General features: G+C 39.9%; 1 protein-coding gene across 2 annotated transcripts in view; it reads right to left on the bottom strand.

Moving 5' to 3' along the window:
- LOC126278026 (centrosomal protein of 104 kDa) overlaps positions 1-22,439 on the bottom strand; it is a 400,804-nt gene that overhangs the window by 22,558 nt on the left and 355,807 nt on the right. For both annotated transcript variants that reach the window (XM_049977752.1, XM_049977754.1), the window contains exon 14: positions 2,522-2,667. In XM_049977752.1, the coding sequence (XP_049833709.1) occupies positions 2,522-2,667 (146 nt within the window). The remainder of the gene's footprint in view (positions 1-2,521; positions 2,668-22,439) is intronic.

The following is a 22,439-nucleotide window of genomic DNA, read 5'->3' as shown; positions in this document are numbered from 1 at the left end:
CTGTTAATTTTTCTGTTGTCAATTTAGCAAAGATCAATCATATTAAAAGTTTGCATGTTTGATCTTATAGTGTTTTTATCCAATATTGAGAATTGAAAAATATGAGAAAAGAAGAAAATGTAAAGTCTGAAATTTTGAGTGCCACCTCTCAGATTCATTTAAAAGAAATCTAAACGTATTACAGTTTTAAATAACATGTGCTGTTGCATAAACTAGATTCTAATGCAGATTGCGAATCACAAAATTAAGAATGAGTAAACATTTGGTATTTATAGAAAAGTATATTGTTCTGCTGGGAAATGACATCTTACTGTGGGACACTTTGCTTATATTGGCAATCAAATCTGTGATGGACCTGAATTTAATATGCTTCTCGACGGACAAGGAAAAGCAATAATCATTTCTCCTTTGTGGTCTATGTACAACTTATTGTGTCAAATTAGTGGTTACTTAGATGTGAATATTTTCTGCTATGAACAATTGCTTGTCATTTTGAGTAAACAAGCTGCATAAAGCAGTGGCTGTAACATAATATCTGACACCAATTATTTATAATGCATGATAAGTTCATTTTGTTTTCCTTAGCAGTATTGGCAAAAGATACAGTAACCCAAGGTGTCTGTTTAAAAGGTATTGTTTGGTTACAGTAGTTTGTGAGTAACCTTTTAGATAAACAGAACTTTCAAGTGCAATTTTAAAGTGGTTTTATAAGAAATGATATTGCATTCTGGCTGGATTGCATCAAACAGTTAGAAAAATGCTTTATATCAATCTTCGAAAGGGGTCGCTCACTTGTAGTTGTGGCATGAAGGTAGAAAGCCTACATGCTGCACACATATATTTGAATACAAACTCACAAAAAACATATGGTATCATCATCATAAGAACTTGCATAATTTTTTGTAAGAGAAATTTCTTTCTCAATACTCTTTTGATCACAGGAAATAACTTCACACAGCCACCTGTGTAATGGAGGTACAAGTAAACCTGCAGTCAGTGCATTTGAGTGGTGTGCATTGAATTGCCAATCATGAGTGTGAATTTGTCAACATGACTTGAAGGACCATTTTAAACTCAGACTGTGCACATGTAGTAACTTCACTGCAAAAAGAGTTATCAACACAGGAAGTTGCCCATCAAATAGTGTACATCATAGTGACTTCATCTGAATGTTCATCCACCTTCATTAGACACACAACAGTGAAGATCTGCCTCTTAGTGGTCACGTGCAATCAGCATCAACAGTTGATGATCACTGCATACAAGATGTAACTCATTGGTACCCTGAAGAGAATGGAACGGAACTGTGTGCTATGTTTTGAAGGCTACTGGGAGTATTGCATCAACTCTGACAGGGCACAACCATTCCCATATGACAAATTTGGGCTCTAAGCATCCATTATGAGCAACAGTACAAATCCCCCATCACTGTGATGTGTGAGTAAAGTGAGAAATGGTAGACTTGTAATCATGGCATAAGGTTCTCTTCACTGATGTGTGATAGAGTTGTCTATGCCTGATGTTCATCATAGAACAGTGATAACAAAACACATCTCAGGCATTGAGGCTTCAGCAAGGGGGGGGGGGGGGGGGTTGAGTCATGTGTATGGATGTGTATAGATAACAGGATCCTCCAACCTATAGTACAGCCCGACAGTCAATATTTCAGAGACATGTTTATCCATCAAATTGATAATGCACAAGTACTCTGCACCCATCTTCTAAACACTTTCCTCCAAGAACCAACTAAGAGTACGATTTGTTGACATGAACCTGATGGAGAATACTTTGGATGGTTGGAATTTATATTATTGCAATAATCCTTCTGAAACTGGACAATCTCAGGAAGGCTTGAGCAACTTCATCTCTGTCTTGTGGAAAGCATGCCTAGAAGAGGTCCAGGCATGTTATAATTAACAGGTAACAGGTTGGAGCAACTTACTGCTGAAAGTTAGTCAACAGCAGACCTTTGTGGGTATGCAGGTTGTGTTGAACTTTTTTAAAATAGGCTTTTCACACAATTTTGGTACCTATCAAAAAATGATTACAAAGGAAGCATTTGTCAATTTCTCCTGTGATAATCTGTTCATTATTACCTGAAGACAGAAAGTAATGAGTTCTGCTAAGACTTACAAGAATGAATATTTTTTGAGCAATTCATACTTTTATTTTGTTTTCTGTATGCATATAATTTTGGAGTGTTCATTTCTACATTAGACATGTATTCTGTCTGTGGCATAAATTGGGACTTGTAATACTGTGGTTTTCTGAACAGAGGACTATATATACATTCTTGAAAATTATGTGAGAAATGGCACTACTGCTTAAAATTTAGTCAGATGAATGCAACATGTACACAAAGTATATCACATGATTTACAAATTAGTAAGTTATATATATAGATATTGTGTAATACTGATGGTGAAAATTTAAATTCAACTTTTCATTAAATTTAATTTTCTAACTGAAAATTTATTTTCCTATAGGTTTAATGTTACATGCCAGAATGTTGTCTTCTTACCTGTGAGATGATGTGACAGAACTGATATCTCAACAACTTGCTTGCAGTGCACACAACGAGTTAACATGGGACATGAACGCCAGTAATGTATATTTAATCCTTCCTCGGTGAAGTTTTCTGCTCTCACAAGGCAGAAAATACACATTCTGTCAACAAAAATTGCAAAGAAATGAAACATGTCTGGAGAGCAGAATGTTGATTTTACCACATAAGAAATTCCCTTTGGAATATTTATATGAAACCCAAGAAACTGCTCCTGCATAGCCACGAGAAAAAAATGTGCAGCATCTGCCAGTAAACATTTTATAATGACAAAAATTAGTGAGCCTGGTTATTTGTGCTCTATGATGTCCTAAGAGAGTGTACAATTATGGCTTAATATGACAGTGAAACTCAAATATTGTAGTACTTCTGCCCCCCCCCCCCCCCCCCCTCTGGCCCTCAAAAATTATGTAGTAGGTAAACTTATAGACTGGAGTATAACATGAAATAGTGGTGTGTATATCATATGGTAACAGAGGTGGTATTTTGAAGCTGTTACTTTTAGAATGATGTTATTTTCTGCAATATGAAGCAAAGTAGATTATAATCCAACTTTCAATATGTGAAACATTTATACCATTGTTATCAATACAGAAAACTCCTTTCTACACGCGCTCTTGCTTACCACCTATATTGAGAGTAAGATAATACACAGAATGCTCTGAATTTCCCAGGAAAGAATAAATATATGGTGCATTCAAAAAGAAATTGACTCTTTGTAATAACACCTGTACTGCTTATTGCACAAACTTTAAAGGAATGTCCCCCCCACACACACACACCAAAATAGCTCCTCTACTGGCAATACATTGTTCCCATCATTTCATCCACTTTTGCAAGGCCTCCTGGAACATTGTTGTGACTCACCAATCTTTCAAAGTGCCACCGCGCAGTTACACTTGTCCACAACATGCGGCGCTGTCTGCCAGCCATGCAGCTGCAGCACCACCTAAGCGGCCAGCCAGCCAGTGGCCGCTAGACTTGGACTCAGTTATGATTTGACTGTTAAAGTGTACACATGTCTTATTCTGTTTACTTTATCTGTGACTTTCATGTATTGCAACTTGAAGTTATAACAATTGGTGATGAGGTAGTGATTTTTCTTTCCATCATTGACCCACAAGTTCCATGGCTACTTTAGAGCAACTATTGCAAGGTCTCATAGAACAGCAAATGCTTCTCACAAATGCAATTCGTGATTTCATTGTGGCATCAAATGCGGGGCATCTCTCATTGTTGTCTCTACCTCCTTTTCCTCCTAACGACAAGACGGCAGAAGACCGGTCTGATTACGAAAAACGTCTTTGATGGCACTTCTTGGCATTTCATGTCGCGGATGAACAAACATGTAAGTCTCTGTTCCTTTCATGGATTTCACCTCAAATGTATTGGTTGTTGTCACAATTGGCTCCTTTGAATGATCCTGCGTCTTTGTCCTTTGCTGAAATGTGCTCAATTCTGTCCGTCTATTTTCAAAAGCAAATGCATGTGGTAGCCTCTAGTGTTGCCTTTTACCGTTGCCAAAAACAACCAAATCAATCCTATCACACTTGGGCTGTTGAACTCCATGGCCTCAGTAGAAAGTGTCAATTTGTTCCTGAAGTTCACAAAGAATCCTAGGCCAATTCCATGGTACGGGATACTGCAGCAAAATGCATGGCAACTTCCATCATGTCTTCAGTGTTTTAAAAAACATTCACGATAAGATTGCCCACAACGTTGGATCGTGTGTCACAAATGCAAAAAAAGGGTCATGTGTCATCCACTTTCAAATCCGACTGCATACATGATGTTCATGAACTTGACACTGATTCTGATTCTGTGTTGTCTGTCAATTTTACTTCTTCCCTTTCAGGGAAGTTATTTCTCCCTGTCCAAATACCTGGCCGAGATGTTCGCATGCAGGTGGATACTGGTTCTGCTGCCACTATCATCAATTCTCAGACGTATCTTCAGTTGAGTTCTCCAATCCTGTCACCTGTCACTAGGCAATTATGAACTTACAATAAACAGATTTCTCTCTTGGGACAATTTGATGCTGAGGTATCTTGCAAATCTGTCGTTCGCTCTGACAATAAACAGATTTCTCTCTTGGGACAATTTGATGCTGAGGTATCTTGCAAATCTGTCGTTCGCACTGTTCCCATATTTGTGGCCGACCATAGTAGTGCGGAGAATCTTTTTGGTTTCGATGCCTTTTGCATTTTTGGGTTCTCCATAGATGACTCTGTCAATATCGTCTCTGATCCTATTCCTTATGCCCAATTGGATTCCTTGCCGACGACATTGCGTCCATTTTTTATCCTGGGTTAGGCTGTGCAAATGACTTTGAAGCTCATATCATGCTCAAACCCTCTGCTCGCCTAAGTGATCAGGTCAATCGGGAGCTGGATCATCTCACTGCTTCAGTGGTCTTGCTTCCTGTCACTTCCAGTGAGTGGTCCTCTCCTGTCATAGTCGTTGCTAAGCCAAATGGTGATATTCATCTCTGTGGCGATTTTAAAGTCACTGTAAATGCTCAATGCCCTATCGACACTTTACCTATGCCCCAACCCGAAGAACTGTTCACTAAACTTGCTGGAGGCCAGCATTTTTCTAAACTTGACCTGTCAGAAGCTTATCATCAACTTCCTCTTGACGCTGCTTCCTGGTAGTTTCTGGTCCTTAACACGCCTTATGGCCTCTATCAATACCAACAATTGCCATTTGGGGTTGCCAGCACCCCTGCTCTCTTTCAGCGATTCTTGGAACAATTATTGCTCAATGTCCCTGGGTGTATAAATTATCAGGACAACATTGTTGTCACTGGCTCCACCACTGACTAACATCTTCAAAATATCCGCACACTTTTGCATGTCTTACAGACAAAAATATTTTCAGGCATCTATCACGTACTTGGAGTTTCAATTTTCTCGGGATGGTATTCGTCCACTTCAGCAAACTGTCGCTGCGATTGATGCCATTCTTGCCCTACATCTGTTAAGGAACTGTAGGCCTTCTTGGGGAAAATAGCATAATATCACAAGTTTTTACCATCTGCTGCTTTGGTGGCTCAGCTGTTGCATTGCCTGTTGCATAAAAACGTGCCTTTTCACTGGTCCACATAATGCGATGCGGCTCTCCAGAAATTGAAGACTATGATGAAACAGGCCCCATGCCTGGCTACTTATCAACCTGGCCAACATCTTGTTCTTGCCACAGACACCTCTAAATTCGAGGTCGGTGCAGTCCTTGTCCACCATTTTTCTGACGGTTCTGAACAACCCATGGTTATGCCTCCAAAACACTCATGGATGCCCAATAGAAGTATTCTCAAATTGAAAAAGAAGCTTTGGCCATTATTTATGCTCTTCATAAATTTGGTGTTTTTCTTTATGGATCCAAATTTCATCTTGTCATGGATCACAAACCACTTGTTTCCTTGTTTCATCCATCAACATCACTTCCCGACAAGGCTGCACACCGCCTCCAGCGTTGGGCTCTTTACTTGTCTCGTTTCAATTATGAGATTCATTTCCAGTTGATGGTTCAACATGCGAATGCTGATGCACTGTCTCACCTTCCCATGGGTCCTGATCTGTCATTCGATAGGGACAAACTTTTGTGTTTCCACCTGGATGTTGCCGAGCAGCGGGTTGTGGATGGGTTCCCCATAACTGGGGACCGGCTGGCGGCTGCTACAGGTTCTGATCCTACCCTCTCCCAGATTTTATGCTGTATTCAGAAGAGTTGACCAGATCGTCCATCTGCTAAGACTTCTGATCTGTTGCGGAACTAGTACGCTTTGCATTACTGCCTCATGGCTAGGATTGGTGTTATCCTCCTTTCCACCAAAAATGCTTCACCGCGTGTTGTGGTATCTGTGTCTTTGCATGTTTCGGTCTTGCAACTCCTTCACGAAGGGCACTGGGTGTCTCTTGCACAAAATCTCCGGCGTGCCGTCATGTGTACTGGCCCGGCATCGACTCTAAATGGCACACATGGTCACTGCCTGTGGCCCTTGTGCGTCACAGGCCGCCGCCCCGAAGTCATCTTTGTCACCATGGCCTTCGCCTGAGAAGCCCTGGGAGCATATTCATGCTGACTTCGTGGGACCTCTTTTAGATACTTATTGGCTTCTCATTATCGACGCCTACTCTAACTTTCCTTTCATTGTCCATTGCACGTCGCCTACAACTGCGGTAGCCGCCAATGCTCTAGCTTGCATTTTCTCTTTGGAAGGCCTTCACTTCTACTCTTGTTACTGATAATGGTCCGAAATTTGCCTCTTCCGATTTTGCGGATTTTTGTGCCTGTCACAGCGTCATGCATGTCACAGCCCCTCCGTTCCATCCACAGTCAAACGGTGAGGCTGAACAACTGGTCCACACATTTAAGGCTCAGATGAGGAAGCTCCTGACTTCTTCTGCTGATGATGTGCTTCTCCAATTTCTGGCTTCTTACCGCTTCACCCCCATGGGCAACCACAGCCCGGCTGAGTCCCGTACGCTACTTCATCTTCTGTGGCCTTCCACCTCACAGCCATGGGTGCCTTCAGTTGGCCAGTTCACCTCCGGCGACCTTGTATGAGTATCGGGATATGGCAGGCAGCCAAAATGGACTCCTGGCCGCATCTTACGACACCATGGCCAACGCCTGTAGGAAATCCCGATGGACATTGGTGTTGCAGTGCGTCATTCGGACCAACTTTGGCCTCATGTGCCAGCAACACCTGTTCCGAATGCCGCTACACCACCTTCGCCTCTACCTGATGCTTGGGATACTGGAATCTCTCATTACTCACAATGAAATCCTCTCACCATCATATCGGTGCCATCACAAGAACTGATGCCACCAGGAGACGTGCCCATGCCGGAACCAGATGACCATCATCTGTCGGAGCAACTCACTCGCCTCCTTCTCCTTCAGACATGGACACATCACCAGATGCAACCCCCATGTCTCCTGTCATCTCGACCCGTTATCATCGGGGACACTTCTGTCCATACGGAAAGCCTCCTCCTCGAGACTTTATGGCCAGTCAAACAACATCTATGGACTCGCCAATCTTTCAAAGTGCCGCCGTGCAGTTATGCGCGTCCTCTATATGAGGCGGTGTCTGCCAGCCCTGCAGCAGCAGCGCCACCTAAGTGGCCAGCCAGCCAGCAGCCACTAGGCTTGGACTCAGTTATGATTTGACTGTTAAAGTGTACACACGTCTTACTCTGTTTACTTTATCTGTGACTTTCATGTATTGCATCTTCCTTGAAATATACTTGTTCAACTTGAAGTCATAACAACAATATTTTCTGGGACAGTGTGATGAAGCAAGCTGGGATATTTCTACTTCCCCTCTTGTTTTGCCATCTGCCTCCTTAAATTAGTTTTTTCACTTTTAACTACTTATCATTAACATGCAAGAGTATAAACTGCATTTTGATAAAAGAAGTAGGTTGGTCCTTAGTTTTAAAGAATATTGCATCAATCTAATTTTGTGCTTAGTTTTATGTCTGTAATTGATTTTCTAATTTATTTTGACTATTCCTAGTTAATATCTTTCATTACAGGGTGAAATCAGTAATTCCTTCACAGCTTAAGTTCTACTGTTGACTTATAAACAAAAGTAAATTCTGTACTAATTATAAACATTTGGAAGACAAAACACTGGCATTCTTTAAGTATTTATTTGGTTCTATTCGAAAATATATCATCAAAGTCAGCTCTTAATTAATTCCAAAGTAATCAACAGTTTTGTTAAAAGTATTGTTTGCATAACAATATCTGTTAATTTCATCATTTAAACAAATAATTTGGCCTAACCCTTGTAGTAGAAAAAAACTGTTAAAAAGAACCAATTTTTCAATGTATTCAATTAACCAAATGAGTTAAGTTTCAATTATAATTTCCGTAAATTAAACGTAGAACAACATGTAGTTTCAGTGCCTATTATTGTGAGGATATAAAAGGGTTCGATTTTGGTGTCGAGTCAGTTAGTCAGTCCACGGACGATTTTCAGACAAGGAACCTGTGTTGGTTAAAACAACAACAATGCATCAACTTAACTGTGAAGTAAGCGTAACACAATTAGGTCATGTGTTAAAATAATGACAGTGTCTGTTCCATATGTACCTTATTATTCTACAAGAACTATGAATTGTGTGGTTAGGTTTTTATGGCCCATAGATGTTCAACAGTAAACTATTGTAGAAGTTTGTGGACGTTTTGCCTGCAAATTATGAATGAAAGCTATCCAATAGTGTAGTTGCCATATAACTGTGTAATATTGGAGGTGGGGGAGGGGGGGGGGGGGGTTGTGAACAGTGAAAGTAAAGGACTGTGAAACGCAAATGTGCATCTGTCAACTACATCATTTAAAGTAGTGTTGTTTTCCACCCCCCCCCCCCCCCCCCCCATTTTTCAGCCAGTATAGCAATGCAGTACATCGACACCAAGGATCATCAGTGAGGAAATAAAACAGGCAAACGTCACATGGCATGTAGGTCTCGTGTTGCACTGTCCTGAATCTCCTCTATAGTTTGGAAATGACATCCTTTCAATGTGATTTTAAGTTTGGGAAACAGGAAAGAGTCTGCTGGGGCTAGGTTTGAAGAATGCAGTGGACTGGGCACAACAGGAATGTGATATTTTACTAGATAGCTGCAGACAAGAATAATGCTTGAGCCAGCACATTCTCATGATGCAACATCCAAGTCTGGTTTTCCCACTATTCTGGTCACTTCCTATGCACAGCATTGCTCACTTGCACAAAGTTTTGTCAGCAACTTCTCAAACAGTTAAATGACAATTTATGGGAATCACAGCATGAACTCTCATGACATGGTCATCATTTATTGATGTGGAAGGTTCTCCAGGCTTGGGACTGTCACCGACTGACATTCTGCTCTGTTGAAAATGCTTTACTACTCATAGCACTGTGTGCCTGCTCTCTCTCTCTCTCTCTCTCTCTCTCTCTCTCTCTCTCTCTCTCTCAAACACACGCACACACACACACACACACACACACACACACACACACACTGCTTCCAGCTACCAGCTATTTCACTGTCAGTGGCTGTAGCTTGCAGTGGCGTAGCATGGTTGAAAAGGTTGGGGAGACTCTGCAGTGATTATAGGGAGAAATAATGGTGTAAAAACAATAAATTAAACAAATGAAAGAAAATGCATCAAATAAAATAACAACAACTACTACTACCACTACCACCGCCACTAATAATAATAATAATAATAATAATAATAATAACTTGTTCAAGAAATGATGACAAATTTGTAGCGCTCCAGCAACAATAGAAGAAGCACTTACATTTCCTTGTACACAAGTGCAATGCGCCTGTCTTTTCTTTCCACGAATAAGTCTATAACTCAGTCTACAAAGATCTGATCACTGGACAGCTCTCCAAATAGTGTCTTTTCTATTGATAACGTGCTCAAACACGACAGCCAGATGTTGGACATTGAATTCCTTAAATAATTCTTCACCCGTTTAAGAGTACTCATGCTTCGTTCACTGCTTGCTGTAGTAGGGTCAAAACCAAACGCAGGAACTTTATTGTTACTTCATAAATGGAGTCTACATCATTGTTGACAATGTACTTTAAGAGGATTCTTGGAGATAGTGTTTTTTCTCATCAGCGTATATGTTCCACAGTTCATTTTCAAGTTGTTCTTGTTTGAAACAAGGGTAATGTTCTAATAATTGAAGCAGTTTCAACTTTGGGAATTCTTTTTGATAGTTCGGGAAACACTTTTAGTTCAAAAGTTCAACAAACTGAGTTTGGGGAAAGTCTTGAAACCTTCTTTCCATCTGAACAATTTGCAAATCCAATATCTCGTAAGTTAGTGTCCTGAGAGATGTCTTTTGACTGTCACAGAATGATAAGTTGCCATTCAAACACACACTGCATTTAATGCATTCATCAACAAATGTTTCTGTTCTTAATTCTCGTAAGTTTCTAAAAACAATTCTTATTTCGTCTTGGCAAGCAGTTATACTGACAGATTTTGACTGAACAACATTAAAGAGATGATCAACATAAACAAAGCACCCTCGGTAGAAGCAAAGCAAGTAGACAAACGTAGGATCATCCATCCATCGTTTCATTCCCACAGCACAGCTCAAAGATTCTGGGTCCCAATGAGAGTCTGTATCATCAAATATATAATTAAAAACACTATATAGCCTTGATAAATGACTAGATGTTGTTGAAACTGCCCTGGAACGAAAGTTCCAGAGAGTGTTGCCCGCATGTGGCACTTTAAATCCTTTCTTAGTTAACAATACAGTTTGTTTTGATGATTTGCTGAAAACTGAATGGAATGCAGTAGGATCACTTACAAACATGTGTATTTGTCATATGATTTGGAGGAATGTAACAGTACCAAATTCAGTTGGTGTGCGTAACAATGAGTAAACAGCACTTAGGGACTGTACTGCTTCACCAATTGTTGTAGTCCTCTTTCTTTGCCCGCCATTTTGAAGTGCCATCATATGTTTGACTAACGAATTTTCCTTCCTCGTTCCAGTCTTTCAATACTGCATGAATAATGTTTGACAAACCTTCAGCAGTTTTATCTCCAGAAACATCACAAAATCCAACGAATCTTTCCTCAATTTTGTCTGCAATACAGTACCTGAATATTATACTCATTTGACTCTTGCATGACACATCTAATGTTTCATCAGCCTGATTTGAAATGAAATTGCAGTTCTGAATTTGAGATTTTATTTTCTCATTAACTGCCAAAGTTATCATTTCTATTGCATCATTCTGTATATCTGGAGAAGTTTCTTTAAAGGTTGAAGATGATGACAGATGGTCTCGGATTAACTGCTCTCCTTAAGCTAGTAAATCCAACAATTCCAAATAGATACCTTTGTTGCTGGAGGATTCGTCTTCTCGATGGCTGCGAAAGACTAGTTCTTCTTCACAAAGAAATACAATTGCCTGAATAAGGCGGGCCAATACTTTCCTGCTGGATGCAACTTGTTTGTTGTATTTTATTACTGTCAGACGAGCAGCTTCAGAAAGGGCATGCTCAATTCTACTTTGCCCAATAACTGAAATGATTCTTTGTTCTGCAGGTGACGTTTTGATATCTGATGAATTTGTGCTTTCCTGTCAAAGTTCTTTATTGAATAAATGCCCTCATTGCATCATTCCTTTTCACCACCAAACAGAAGACACATATAACAATATAATATGTTATTGACTGCATTCGCAGTCAGCCAAGCACACTTTTTGTACCAGGCTGTCTGAAAAGTGTGTTTTTGTTTGGCTTCACTTAAAACTACATTGAGTATAGGAGTAGGTCGTTTGTCCTTCAATTCTCACTTTTTTTCGTACGTTTATGCACAAAAAGGCGTTTTTAATAAAAATTATATAAGGTGTTCAGTTGCTGGCTCACTCATGTTGGTGACACAATGAAAATATGCACTAAAATCACACAATAATGATTATGAACACAATCCGCGCGACTTCACTTCCACGTTAAAAGCCAGCATAGAAGCGGCAGAGACTAGTCTCAATACCTGCTAGCAAGTGAAGCGCACCGGCCTTCGTGGAAGAGGGGAAGTGGAGGGGGCGCAGGCACACACAGCCAGGTAAGGGAAGAGAGGCAGGGACTGAGAGCAGTCAAGTCTCTAGCAGGCAGATACACCAATACTCAGGGTGTGGCGGTGCAGGCTACAAAGCTGGTGTCTTCGCACATTTAGTGCTCTCAGTAGAAAGTTGTTTACATTTTTGTTATGAATTACTATTGCATCTTTTTTAAGCATGAATATAAGGGAGACTAAGTCTCAAAGTCTCCCCTCATGCTACGCCACTGGTAGCTTGCTGACTAATAATCAGAGTGAAATGCTGCTAACAACAGTTCCCTCTGCTGGTTGGTGTGCTATTTCAAAAGTTTGGTTTCTTTTTTAAGACATCTTCTATGCTCATTTGTGACTGTATAACTACAGTGCTGTGGCTATGTAGTTTGCCAGAACAATGTAGCCATGTATGTGTATGGTTGTATGTGTGAGCTTGCTTTTTTTTAGTTATCTCTAAATAAGAATGTTGCCCAAAAGATCTGCATTGTTTTCAGTCTTGTCTATGTGTCTGTCACTTACTCAATGCCTCAACTATACTTTAATCCTTCCATTAACTCTGAGAACTTTCCAGTATAATATGTATACAGTTAGATTAGTTAATGACAAAACAGAAATATATTACTTAAGAAAATTGCATGAACTTTCATCTTAAGTTTAGGCCTTTGGTAAGAGAGTAATGATGTACCATCATTTGGGGTCCACGCATATAGTGAAACAATTGTGCTGAAATTAAAACAGAATTTAAAAATTTGCATTCAACTGTCTTTTTGCTATGAACCCCAAGACATCACTCCACCATTCGATGGTCACAGTACTGAAAAAAAGATAAGTAGGTAGAAAAGATAGGTAGATAGATAGATAGGTAGATAGATAGAGAGAGAGGGGGGGGGGGGGAGGGTTAGAGAGAGAGAGAAAGAGGGAGGGGGAGAACTTACTTCCACTCAGTTTCTTTTAAAAAACTAAAACTGATCAGAGACAATGCAGTACTAAAATATTTTTAATGTACTTTGAATTTGCCACTACATAATGGGATAACTACTATTTATTGAAATCTACTGCATGGATGTTTCTTCTGTGAGACAGGAAGTGATCACAACTCTCAGCTATTCACCAGTGAGTTAAGAGAGCCAGCAAGTCTGAAAATGTTGCGAAGCTTTTGGACAGTGTGCTCCTTCAGAGAGAACTAATAAAGGACACACATATACTGTACATACACATGGCTATCCTGAACTGACACTGCTGCTCTACTGGGCTGATGTGCTGTGTCATGTGGATTGGATGAGAGAAAGGCTGGCTGAGGGCTGAGAGAAATTTGGCAAGACAACAGAATAGGACTGTGGCCCCAGTGAGCTCATCCTGGTGTAGGTAGGGGCTTTGCAAGTGACACTCAGTGGTCTGGCAGGGTGAGATGGAACAGAGGAAGAAAGAGATTGCAGAGGGGAAAGTGTGAGTGTGGATTGATGGGATGGAGAGAGGGGCATGACAAGACTGGAGATGGGTGTAAGGCAAGGTCTAGCAGAAACTGAGACCAGAAAGATTGTGGGATTGAAGATGTGTTGTGAGGACAATTTATGTCTGTGTATTACAATGAAGATGGTATTGGGAATGAGGTGGGGGTTACAGATTGCATGGATTGTGAAGCAGTCATGGGATTCCAGGATGTTGTACTCAATAGCTTATTCTCCTTCTGGATGGTCAATTCCACTCTTGCCAACAGTTTGGTGCTGGCCATCCATCTGGGTCGGCAGCTGGTCGGTGGTCATGCACACATTCGAATTTTTACAACAGTCTAACGGAGATGGTATATGACATGAGTACTTTCACAGGTAGCCCTGAATCTGATAAGGTAGGATAGGCCTTTGACTGTACTGGAAAGGGATATGCTGGTGGATGCATAGAACAGGTCTTGCATCTCGGTCTGACACAGTGATATGACTCAGAGCTATGTGTAAAGCAGTTGGAAGTAAAGGTGGCATGAGAATGGACCAGCCCTATCCCATGTGCCCCACTTCACCCATCACTCTACATCCACACATTCTTCTTTGCAGTGTCCCTCTTCCACTGTTCCAATTGTCTCTCCCAAAACATTTTTCCTGTACAACACTTTTAACTGCTGTCTTATTTTTCTGAGTTGTAGATCAGTGCAGATAAGGTTTTTGAATATGGCATATGCTTTGTAACAGTCTACATAGCTTTTGGAGGGAATGGTCATATGACACTGAATCTACTTATTTCTATTTTGGACACAATCATATAATACTAAATATTATGACAATACTTGGCATTAACACTTCATTTTTAAAATGTTGCCTGTAATGTTTAGAATCTGAAGCTGGCCAACATGTGGCCAAAACCAATTATGATTCTTATCACGTTACGTGATTGTGTCTGAAATAAACTCTTCTCCACAGAGAGAATGTTGTTTTTTCTGGAAACTGAATCCCCAGGGTTTAGTTTACAGTGATTGCTCTTAGTTTATCTGGAACAATTTATGAAACAGTGTACACTCACTTCAGGTACTTGTGTCAACATAACAACTCTACTTGGCATCAAGGGATATGGATGATGACAAAGTTAAATCGCATAATAAACTCTATTGTAAAACTCTAAGTAAAGTCAGGTGAACATCAAAATTTATGTACTTTTAGCAACAACAAAAAAAAATCAAGTAAATTAAGAAATTTCTTTTAAGGTAGATAATGAACTGGTCAAAGAGATCTCTAAAATTGCAGAAACTTTTAATAACATTGTTCTGTCAGTGGCACATAATTTGGGTTTGAACACTCCATTAACAGATAGCCCAAAGTCGCTAAGGAAAGCCTTCCAAAATAAGTTTGGCAAAATTTAACTACAGCTGATATCTCTGAAAGAAACATAAAGCACTATCAACCCCCTAAAAAATAAATATTTAAGGTTTTATGATGAAATCAGTAGTAAAATAATGAAATGTTGTTCAGCTGAACTCTGTAATTTATTGAGTTACTTGGAGATTTAAACATGCTTTTATCAAGCCACTCCACAAAAAAAAGAAGGCAAAACATTAGTGAAGAATTACTGGTCCATCTCATTACTGCTAGTATTTTCAAAAAAAATTGAGAAGATAATTGTACAACAGCCTTCACACTTACTTAGTATATGAAAGCATATTCATTAGCAAACAGTTTGTAATTCAAAAAGGACTGTCAACTGAACCTTGACAGGTGATATACTAGAATCAGTAACACATACATTATTACCACTGGGAACATTTTGTGGCTTAGCTAGGGTTTTTGATTGTGTGAACCATTACATCTTAATGCAAAAATTAAAACATTACAGAATAGTAAACATAGAAATTCATAGTTTTTATCTTACCTCAATGACAGAAAACAATGTGTATCATTTCCATGCCAGTCACATAATAACAGGCATTCAGAATTTGAGCAGTCAGACATGCTGTACCACAAGTTACATTTTGAATTCTCTGTTAGTTCTGATATATACGTACAAATGATCTTCAACTTATAATTTCAGAAGACGCAAATTTTGGACTTTTTGCAGATAACACAAGTATAAGAATAAAAAGCAGTACCAGTCCTCAAACCATAAATGCAGGTAATGAAAGATTTGAAAACATTAACAGATGGTTCAGGGCAAATAGATTAGCATTCACTTCTGACAAGACTCAGTACACACAGTTTAGTTCATCTCACAGAAATCCACAAGACATAAAAATAAGTTTCTCTAACCATGCATACATAAGGTAGAAAGTGTGAAGTTTATGGTACTAAAGATAGATCACAACCACAATGGAAAAACCCATGGCCCGGCATTACTGAAACACCTTGGTTCACCTGTGTTCACAATATGCATGTTTACTGCTATACGCAATTTAAAAATGAAGAAACTGGTTTATTTCGCATGTTTCCATTTTCTTATGAGTGATGCAATCATTTAAAAAAAAAAAAAAGGAAATCTGGGTATTGTGACAAATTATACATCTGATTGAGCTGCCCCTACCATTATCATTTTATGCAACCTGCAATTTGATAGCTGGTCTCCATAAACAAAGTGAGAGATTTACATGTTCCCTTGCTCACTATGTGAAAACTATTGGTCCTGAGCAGGACCTTTTCGAAGAAAATTTAATGTAGTTAAAATTCTGTACTGGGGTATGTTTTTACTGAAGATCACAGTGTCCGAGTTATTCAAGAAAAATGTGCAAAAGTGACCTTCAGACACATCTCCATCTCACACTCATCCTTCACCAATCAGGATTTCTAGTACATTGGCCCACCCTCCTACCACTGTACAGAAATTTCCAACTACACGGACTATTCCCAATACTTGGCCTTTGTTGGTCTCTATTGATTGGGCTATTATATCATCAGCATAGTCAGATAGTTTGCTAACATCATTCATTTAAATGGCCTCATGGGCAATGAATGAAAAGCAACTTTTGTAAACATTATAATAAAACTAATTATGTTGACAATTTAATCCAAACTTAACCCTTACAAGCACAGTAGTTTTGCAGTCAAAAAGCATGATGAATACAATGCTGTAATTTTGTATGCTGTCAAAATTCACAAAATTTTTAGGTAAAATTTATACGAACATCAGTATTACAATTTTTAAATGCTTGACTAAGCCAGTGGTGTAACAAGGCCAGTCAATGAAGAATAAAAAAAGGTCAAACATGGTAAATAATTTTTGCAGTCACGAGTATTTCTGCACTGGTAGGAGGGAGTGGCATCAACAACACACTGGAAACCCTGACTGATGGGGGTTGAGTCTGGGAGTGGGGGTGCATTTGAAGGTAACTTTTGTATGATTTTCCTGAATAACTCGAAGACAATGGCCGCAATGAAAACATATCCCGCTGCAAAATTTAACTGCATTACATTTCCTACAAAAAGGCTCTGTTCATTTTTTCTGTTGTGCCACGTAGCAAGTGAGAGAATATGAAAATCTCATGTGTGGTTTATGTAGGCTCCCTGTGACATTACAGGCTGCATAAAATGACAGTGGGTGGGGCAGGGGAATCAACACACACACACATTGCTATAGTGAAAAGTGTGACGTAAAAAGAGAAACAGAGAGGAAAGGTTGTGTTGGAGTGAGGGAGTTCATATCTGCCAAAGATGGGATGGACATGTGCTGCAGAAGAAGGTTCTGATGAAAATTCAACTTCTGTATTGCTTCTTTACTAATTTACACAACTTAGACTTCACCATGTAACTGGTCTGTAGTGGCTGCTTACAGGCATGAAGAAGAACACAGTTAGTCTTTAATAGTCATTTGAGTGTGTTTCTGTCTTCATCTAATATTCTGGCATAGTAGTGGCAGGGAAGGAAGCACAGCATACAGTTGATACCTGCTACCTCATAGGCAGGGCTGAGCTGGCATCTATGGTATGCCAGTGCTGAGTTGACAGCAGTGATCAAGCACCACTCTTGGTTTTCTGCACCACAGGGTGGCTGGCAAGGTCAACTGGTACAGCAAAAGGTCATGATGTCTCAGCTACATGGCAATGGCATTGCCTGGAGTCAGAGTCTGAACCGATGCTGTAGAGCAAGGGCAGGCAGCTGGTAGTGTGGTGGCTGCCTGGACTGGGCAGATAGGCTGAGGTCTCTGGATCACAGCCCAGCAGCAGCAGTGGTGACAGCAGCTGGATGTCACATCTGCCCAGCTAGCCAAATGCGGGCAGGTTCAGGTAAGCTTAAATGCTGTTACAGCTCGTTGACTTTGTGGGAGGCATGGAATTAGTATTTCACACCAAATTATCTGGAATGAAGTTAATGACCAGCTGGGTGGGTCAAGCAGCTGGTCTTCCTGGTGACTGGCCATGTTTTGTCATGTGGATTCTGTGACACAGAATAGCAGACCGGTGCCTGACTGACTCCAGTGTTGACTTAATTACCACCCTGGTGCTCCATCACCAATCTTCAAGTTCTGTTGAACTTCTTTCCTTTATAGTGAATGTACCACTAGCACCTAAAATAACGTCTACAAAGACCTCAGGTGATCAACATGTGTACATTCAAATGTCATGTAGCTAATTTAAGACTGCATTAAAGAACTTTCTTGGTGTAGTTTCAGCTCATTGAGACTGCAGATGTGTGTGCAAGTTGCACTTGCGAGTGTGTGTGTGTATGTGTGTCTACTGCTGACAAAGGCCTTAATGGACGAAAGCTATGTTTGTGTGAATCTTTTTATTGTGCCTATCGTGGCTCAGCATCTCTGCTACATGGTGAGTAGCAACTTTCCTTCTCTCATATTGTTAAAGAACTTTCTATTGAATTACTACTGCTCCTTTTAAGAGTACCTTCACCTACATTCTTAAATTCAACTTCTGTAGTCTTGTCTTCTTCAGTCATACAATATTAATTTATTTGGACTGTCTGACTACAACTGAATAAACCATGATTTTTGTGCCATAAGCATTTTGCAAGGCATCTTCAGTGGCAGGTCGTGCGGATGATTTTCTACATACTATGTTTATGTTCCATTTTTGGTGCCGTGCCTCTTCTTATAATTGCCACTTCAGGTTTTTTCCACATTTCACAGCAGTAGAACTGAACACTTGTTTTGATGCACCCCTACACAGTCTGTACTCACAGTGAAAATGAGGTCAGTACTATGGACACTATGGTCAAATGTGTAGTTACAGAGTTTTAATTTGAAAATAAATTAAACCATCGCACTGTGTGTTTGTTCCTTGTGCTACATTAGTTACTAACTCTGTATTCTGTACCATGCAAATGTATTCAGTGCAAAATAAACACCACCCAGGCATGTCTGCAAATTGTGTAGGCACTGATATAACAGCCCCATTGCAGAAGTGTGGGGTGATAGAGTTTTTAGCTTCTCCTTGTGACATAGTGTGGTACCCACAGAGGAGACTTGCTAGCTCTCTCTTGAGTTTGCAGATGGACTATGCTCATAGAAATGCAAACACACACATGCTCAGAGAGGTACTTTTAAAAGCGCTATGTAAAATCTAACGCAATACTTAAATACTCTTTACATTGTGGCCATTTGTACATAGAATGTGAATCAGCTTTTGCAACTGTTGGATGGCAGCTATCAATCTAAACATAGAGAACTCATCTATCTGCACTAGTCAATGCCCATGAGTCAGTGCCGGTTGTATTTTTGCACTTCTCTCAGCCATGCAGCAGAGCTGGCAGTTTGAGGTCCATCCCATTGGGAACCTTGGTTCTTTTCATGCATCAAAACAAGTGTTCAATTCATAGTGTTGTGAAATGTGGAAAAACTCCAAGTGGCAATTATAAAAAGACGAATGGCACCAAAAATGGAACAGAAACATAATATGTATCAAATCGTCCATGCAACCTGCCACTGAAGATGCCTTGCACAGAATAAAGGTGAAACACATATGGCATGCAAATTTTGTTTCATCCAGTTGTCGTCAGACAGTCCAAAAAGTAAAAATTATCAATATATCATAATCTTAAATTCAATGTTTTAAGTTAATGTATAATTATACTTAACACTGGAATAAGGTAATATTATGTCATTTAGCAGTGTGAAAATAAATTTACATTCTCAAGTTCTTCCATCACAGAGCTCACTCTTCATGGGACCAAAGGAGTGTCACCAATGTAGTACAATATGATATTCTTGACAAATAAGGATTTGTATGCAACACAGTGTTTAAGTTTTTAGTCATTATGGAAGTAAATGACAGATGGCAATGCACTGGCAAAGGAAGGTATGCATCCAAACAGCCTTCACATATTTACTTGAGTTTCTGGCTTGTTTCACATAAGATGATGAACCAGTGTAAATGGAGGCAGTGTGACCACTGACTGCTTTGGTTACATATTATGAGACTCTCTGAAATGTTTTGCATGGCAGTTAGCAAAGAGAACAATCAGTCGGTGAAGTGCCACTTAAAAAACAACTTTTTGTTGGTTGTATTTTGAGAGGGTTATGGGGAATGAGAGACGTAAAAATCTTGCCATTCTGGAGTGGGAAAGGAGCATTGCAAGTGGAGCAAGTATTATCTTCCTCATATAGTGCAGCCACCATTCCTACACTTTCTGCAAATTATCTGTGGTGGTAACTCTTATTGTTTGTAGAAAAGTTATTCCACCAAGGAGGGAGCCCCTTGCAGTATCCATGAAGTATCAGAAACTGATTCAGTTCTCATTTTATCACAAAGAAACTGAACATGGCACAGTGAAATAAAAAATAGCTCTCATCAATTACTATACTCTCACAGTATTGTTTGATCACTTAAATTGACAGTGACTGAGATAAAAACGCTAACAGTCCAAAGTCGTCTGATTTCTATTGATTTAGAGCTAGGAACTAGGAAGTTGAGATGTCAAGAAATCTGTTGCACACTGTAATTTTTGGTGTATTCCATTTGTGGAATAGTACCACTTCAGTAACAAGAGGATATTTCATGTATGTCACAGAAGCTTAGGTAGCAGAAATACAGTTAAAAAAATGTTTGAAGTTTTGCCAGCAAGTCACATTTCCAAGAGGTGGTATAATGCTGTTTTTTTGATGACTTTTATTGGTTTTGCTTTACTTTTCGTTAAAGTAGTTATGGTTTGAAGTAAGTACAAGAAACATTTTATTACACTAATTCAAACACAAAATATACAGAATACACATACATGAAACAAGAATAAAGAACATTCATAGAACTAACAGCACACAACATGTATATTTGTAGAGGTATAGATTCTCACTTATACATTCCCACTAGAAACAGTGTTATGTTGACCTTGATGTTTAGCACTGGACGAGCTTGCAATAGCAAAAGCTTAATTTGACACAATACTGCAAGAGGGCATTGTTAGACCATCAAACGGCTGTGGTCCTATACCTTACATCTGGTGCCAAAGAAGGGTGGAGCCTGGTGCCTATATGGGGACTATTGTGCTCTGAACTGAGAATAGTGTTGGACTGATATCATGTGCCACTACTAACAGACTGTAACTACATGTTACACAGTCCGAGGAAATTCAGCATCTTAGATTGTGCTAAAGCCTATGATCAGGTATCATTAGAACTGCAGTTCCTGGAGAGGATATCAAGCTCTACTGCAATGTCTCTCATGGATAACCATATCCATTTCTTCCATCAGCATTCAGAAGACAAGTCTTCAACTGCATTCATAACTTGTGCCATCCAAGAGTATATGTCCCACTTTTCAACCCCTGTTCCAATGCTTTGTGTGGCCAAGGATGGAAAAGGACTGTCGAGAATGGACAAGGACATGTTTGCAATACCAAAGGTGTAAAAAATCTTAGTGTATGCATGCCTGGGATGGTAACATGTTTCAACCATGTACATTTATATGTTGTGGGACTTCCTCCATCAAACAGTCAATGCTAACTTTTGGCAACTACTGATTGTGTTACCCACTGGCCAAAAGCAGTGCCAATTTGACTGCAGAAATGTTAGCCTCTACCTTTGTGTCAGTGTGGTTAATGAGGCTTGGGTGCCCACAGCATATCACTACCAACCATGGATGGCAATTTGATTTGGATCCATTCAATCGGCTTGCCAAGTTTTGCAGGTAGATCCACCACAATATCACCAGTTACCATACTGCCAGCAATGGCATGGTTGAATACTTGCATCATTCCTTGAAGATGACACTCATGTGCTATGGAAACACATGGACTTCAGCTCTTTCAATGGTTCTACTTGGCCTACAAACAACTTATAAAGCTGATTTTGATTCTTTGGCCATGGTGTTGGCCTACGCAGAGTCATTGTGTCTGTATGGTGAATTTGTCAATGATGATACAATGAAAACATCTGCACTATACCAACTGGATTTCTCACGTCACCAAGGAACCTTGTCACATAGATCCATCCTCCGAGGCTTCATGTCACAGCACAGTGCCTTATTATGTGCATCAGGACCTGGATCACTGCTCTCATGTCACACTCTGCACCGACAATGTAAAACCACCATTGCAGCCTCCATCCCCTGGTCCATACTGTACATTATGGAGAAGTATGCAGACAATGTACATATTGGTAAACAGTAAACCAATGATTGTTACCCTGAACAGAGTCAAGCCTGCACACAATTTTCAAGACACATCACAGTCCACTACTTAACAGAGACATCAGAAACTGCCTGAAAAAGCCCCAAGCACCACCACCACCACCACCACAGCCATGCACAGAACATCTACCTACTCAAGCGAACTGCTTCAGATGCCGTATTCACTTCCCTGTCTGTTTCCTTGATACTGATGCACAGTTTCTTCTGAGGGGGCTGTTACATGCTAACGCACAGGAGTGAAGTGCTCA

Source organism: Schistocerca gregaria, chromosome 6 (assembly GCF_023897955.1).
Source record: "Schistocerca gregaria isolate iqSchGreg1 chromosome 6, iqSchGreg1.2, whole genome shotgun sequence".
In the NCBI taxonomy this organism is placed as follows: Eukaryota; Metazoa; Arthropoda; class Insecta; order Orthoptera; family Acrididae; genus Schistocerca; species Schistocerca gregaria.
Note: the sequence above shows the minus strand (reverse complement) of the source record. Positions and strands in the feature narration are given on the sequence as shown.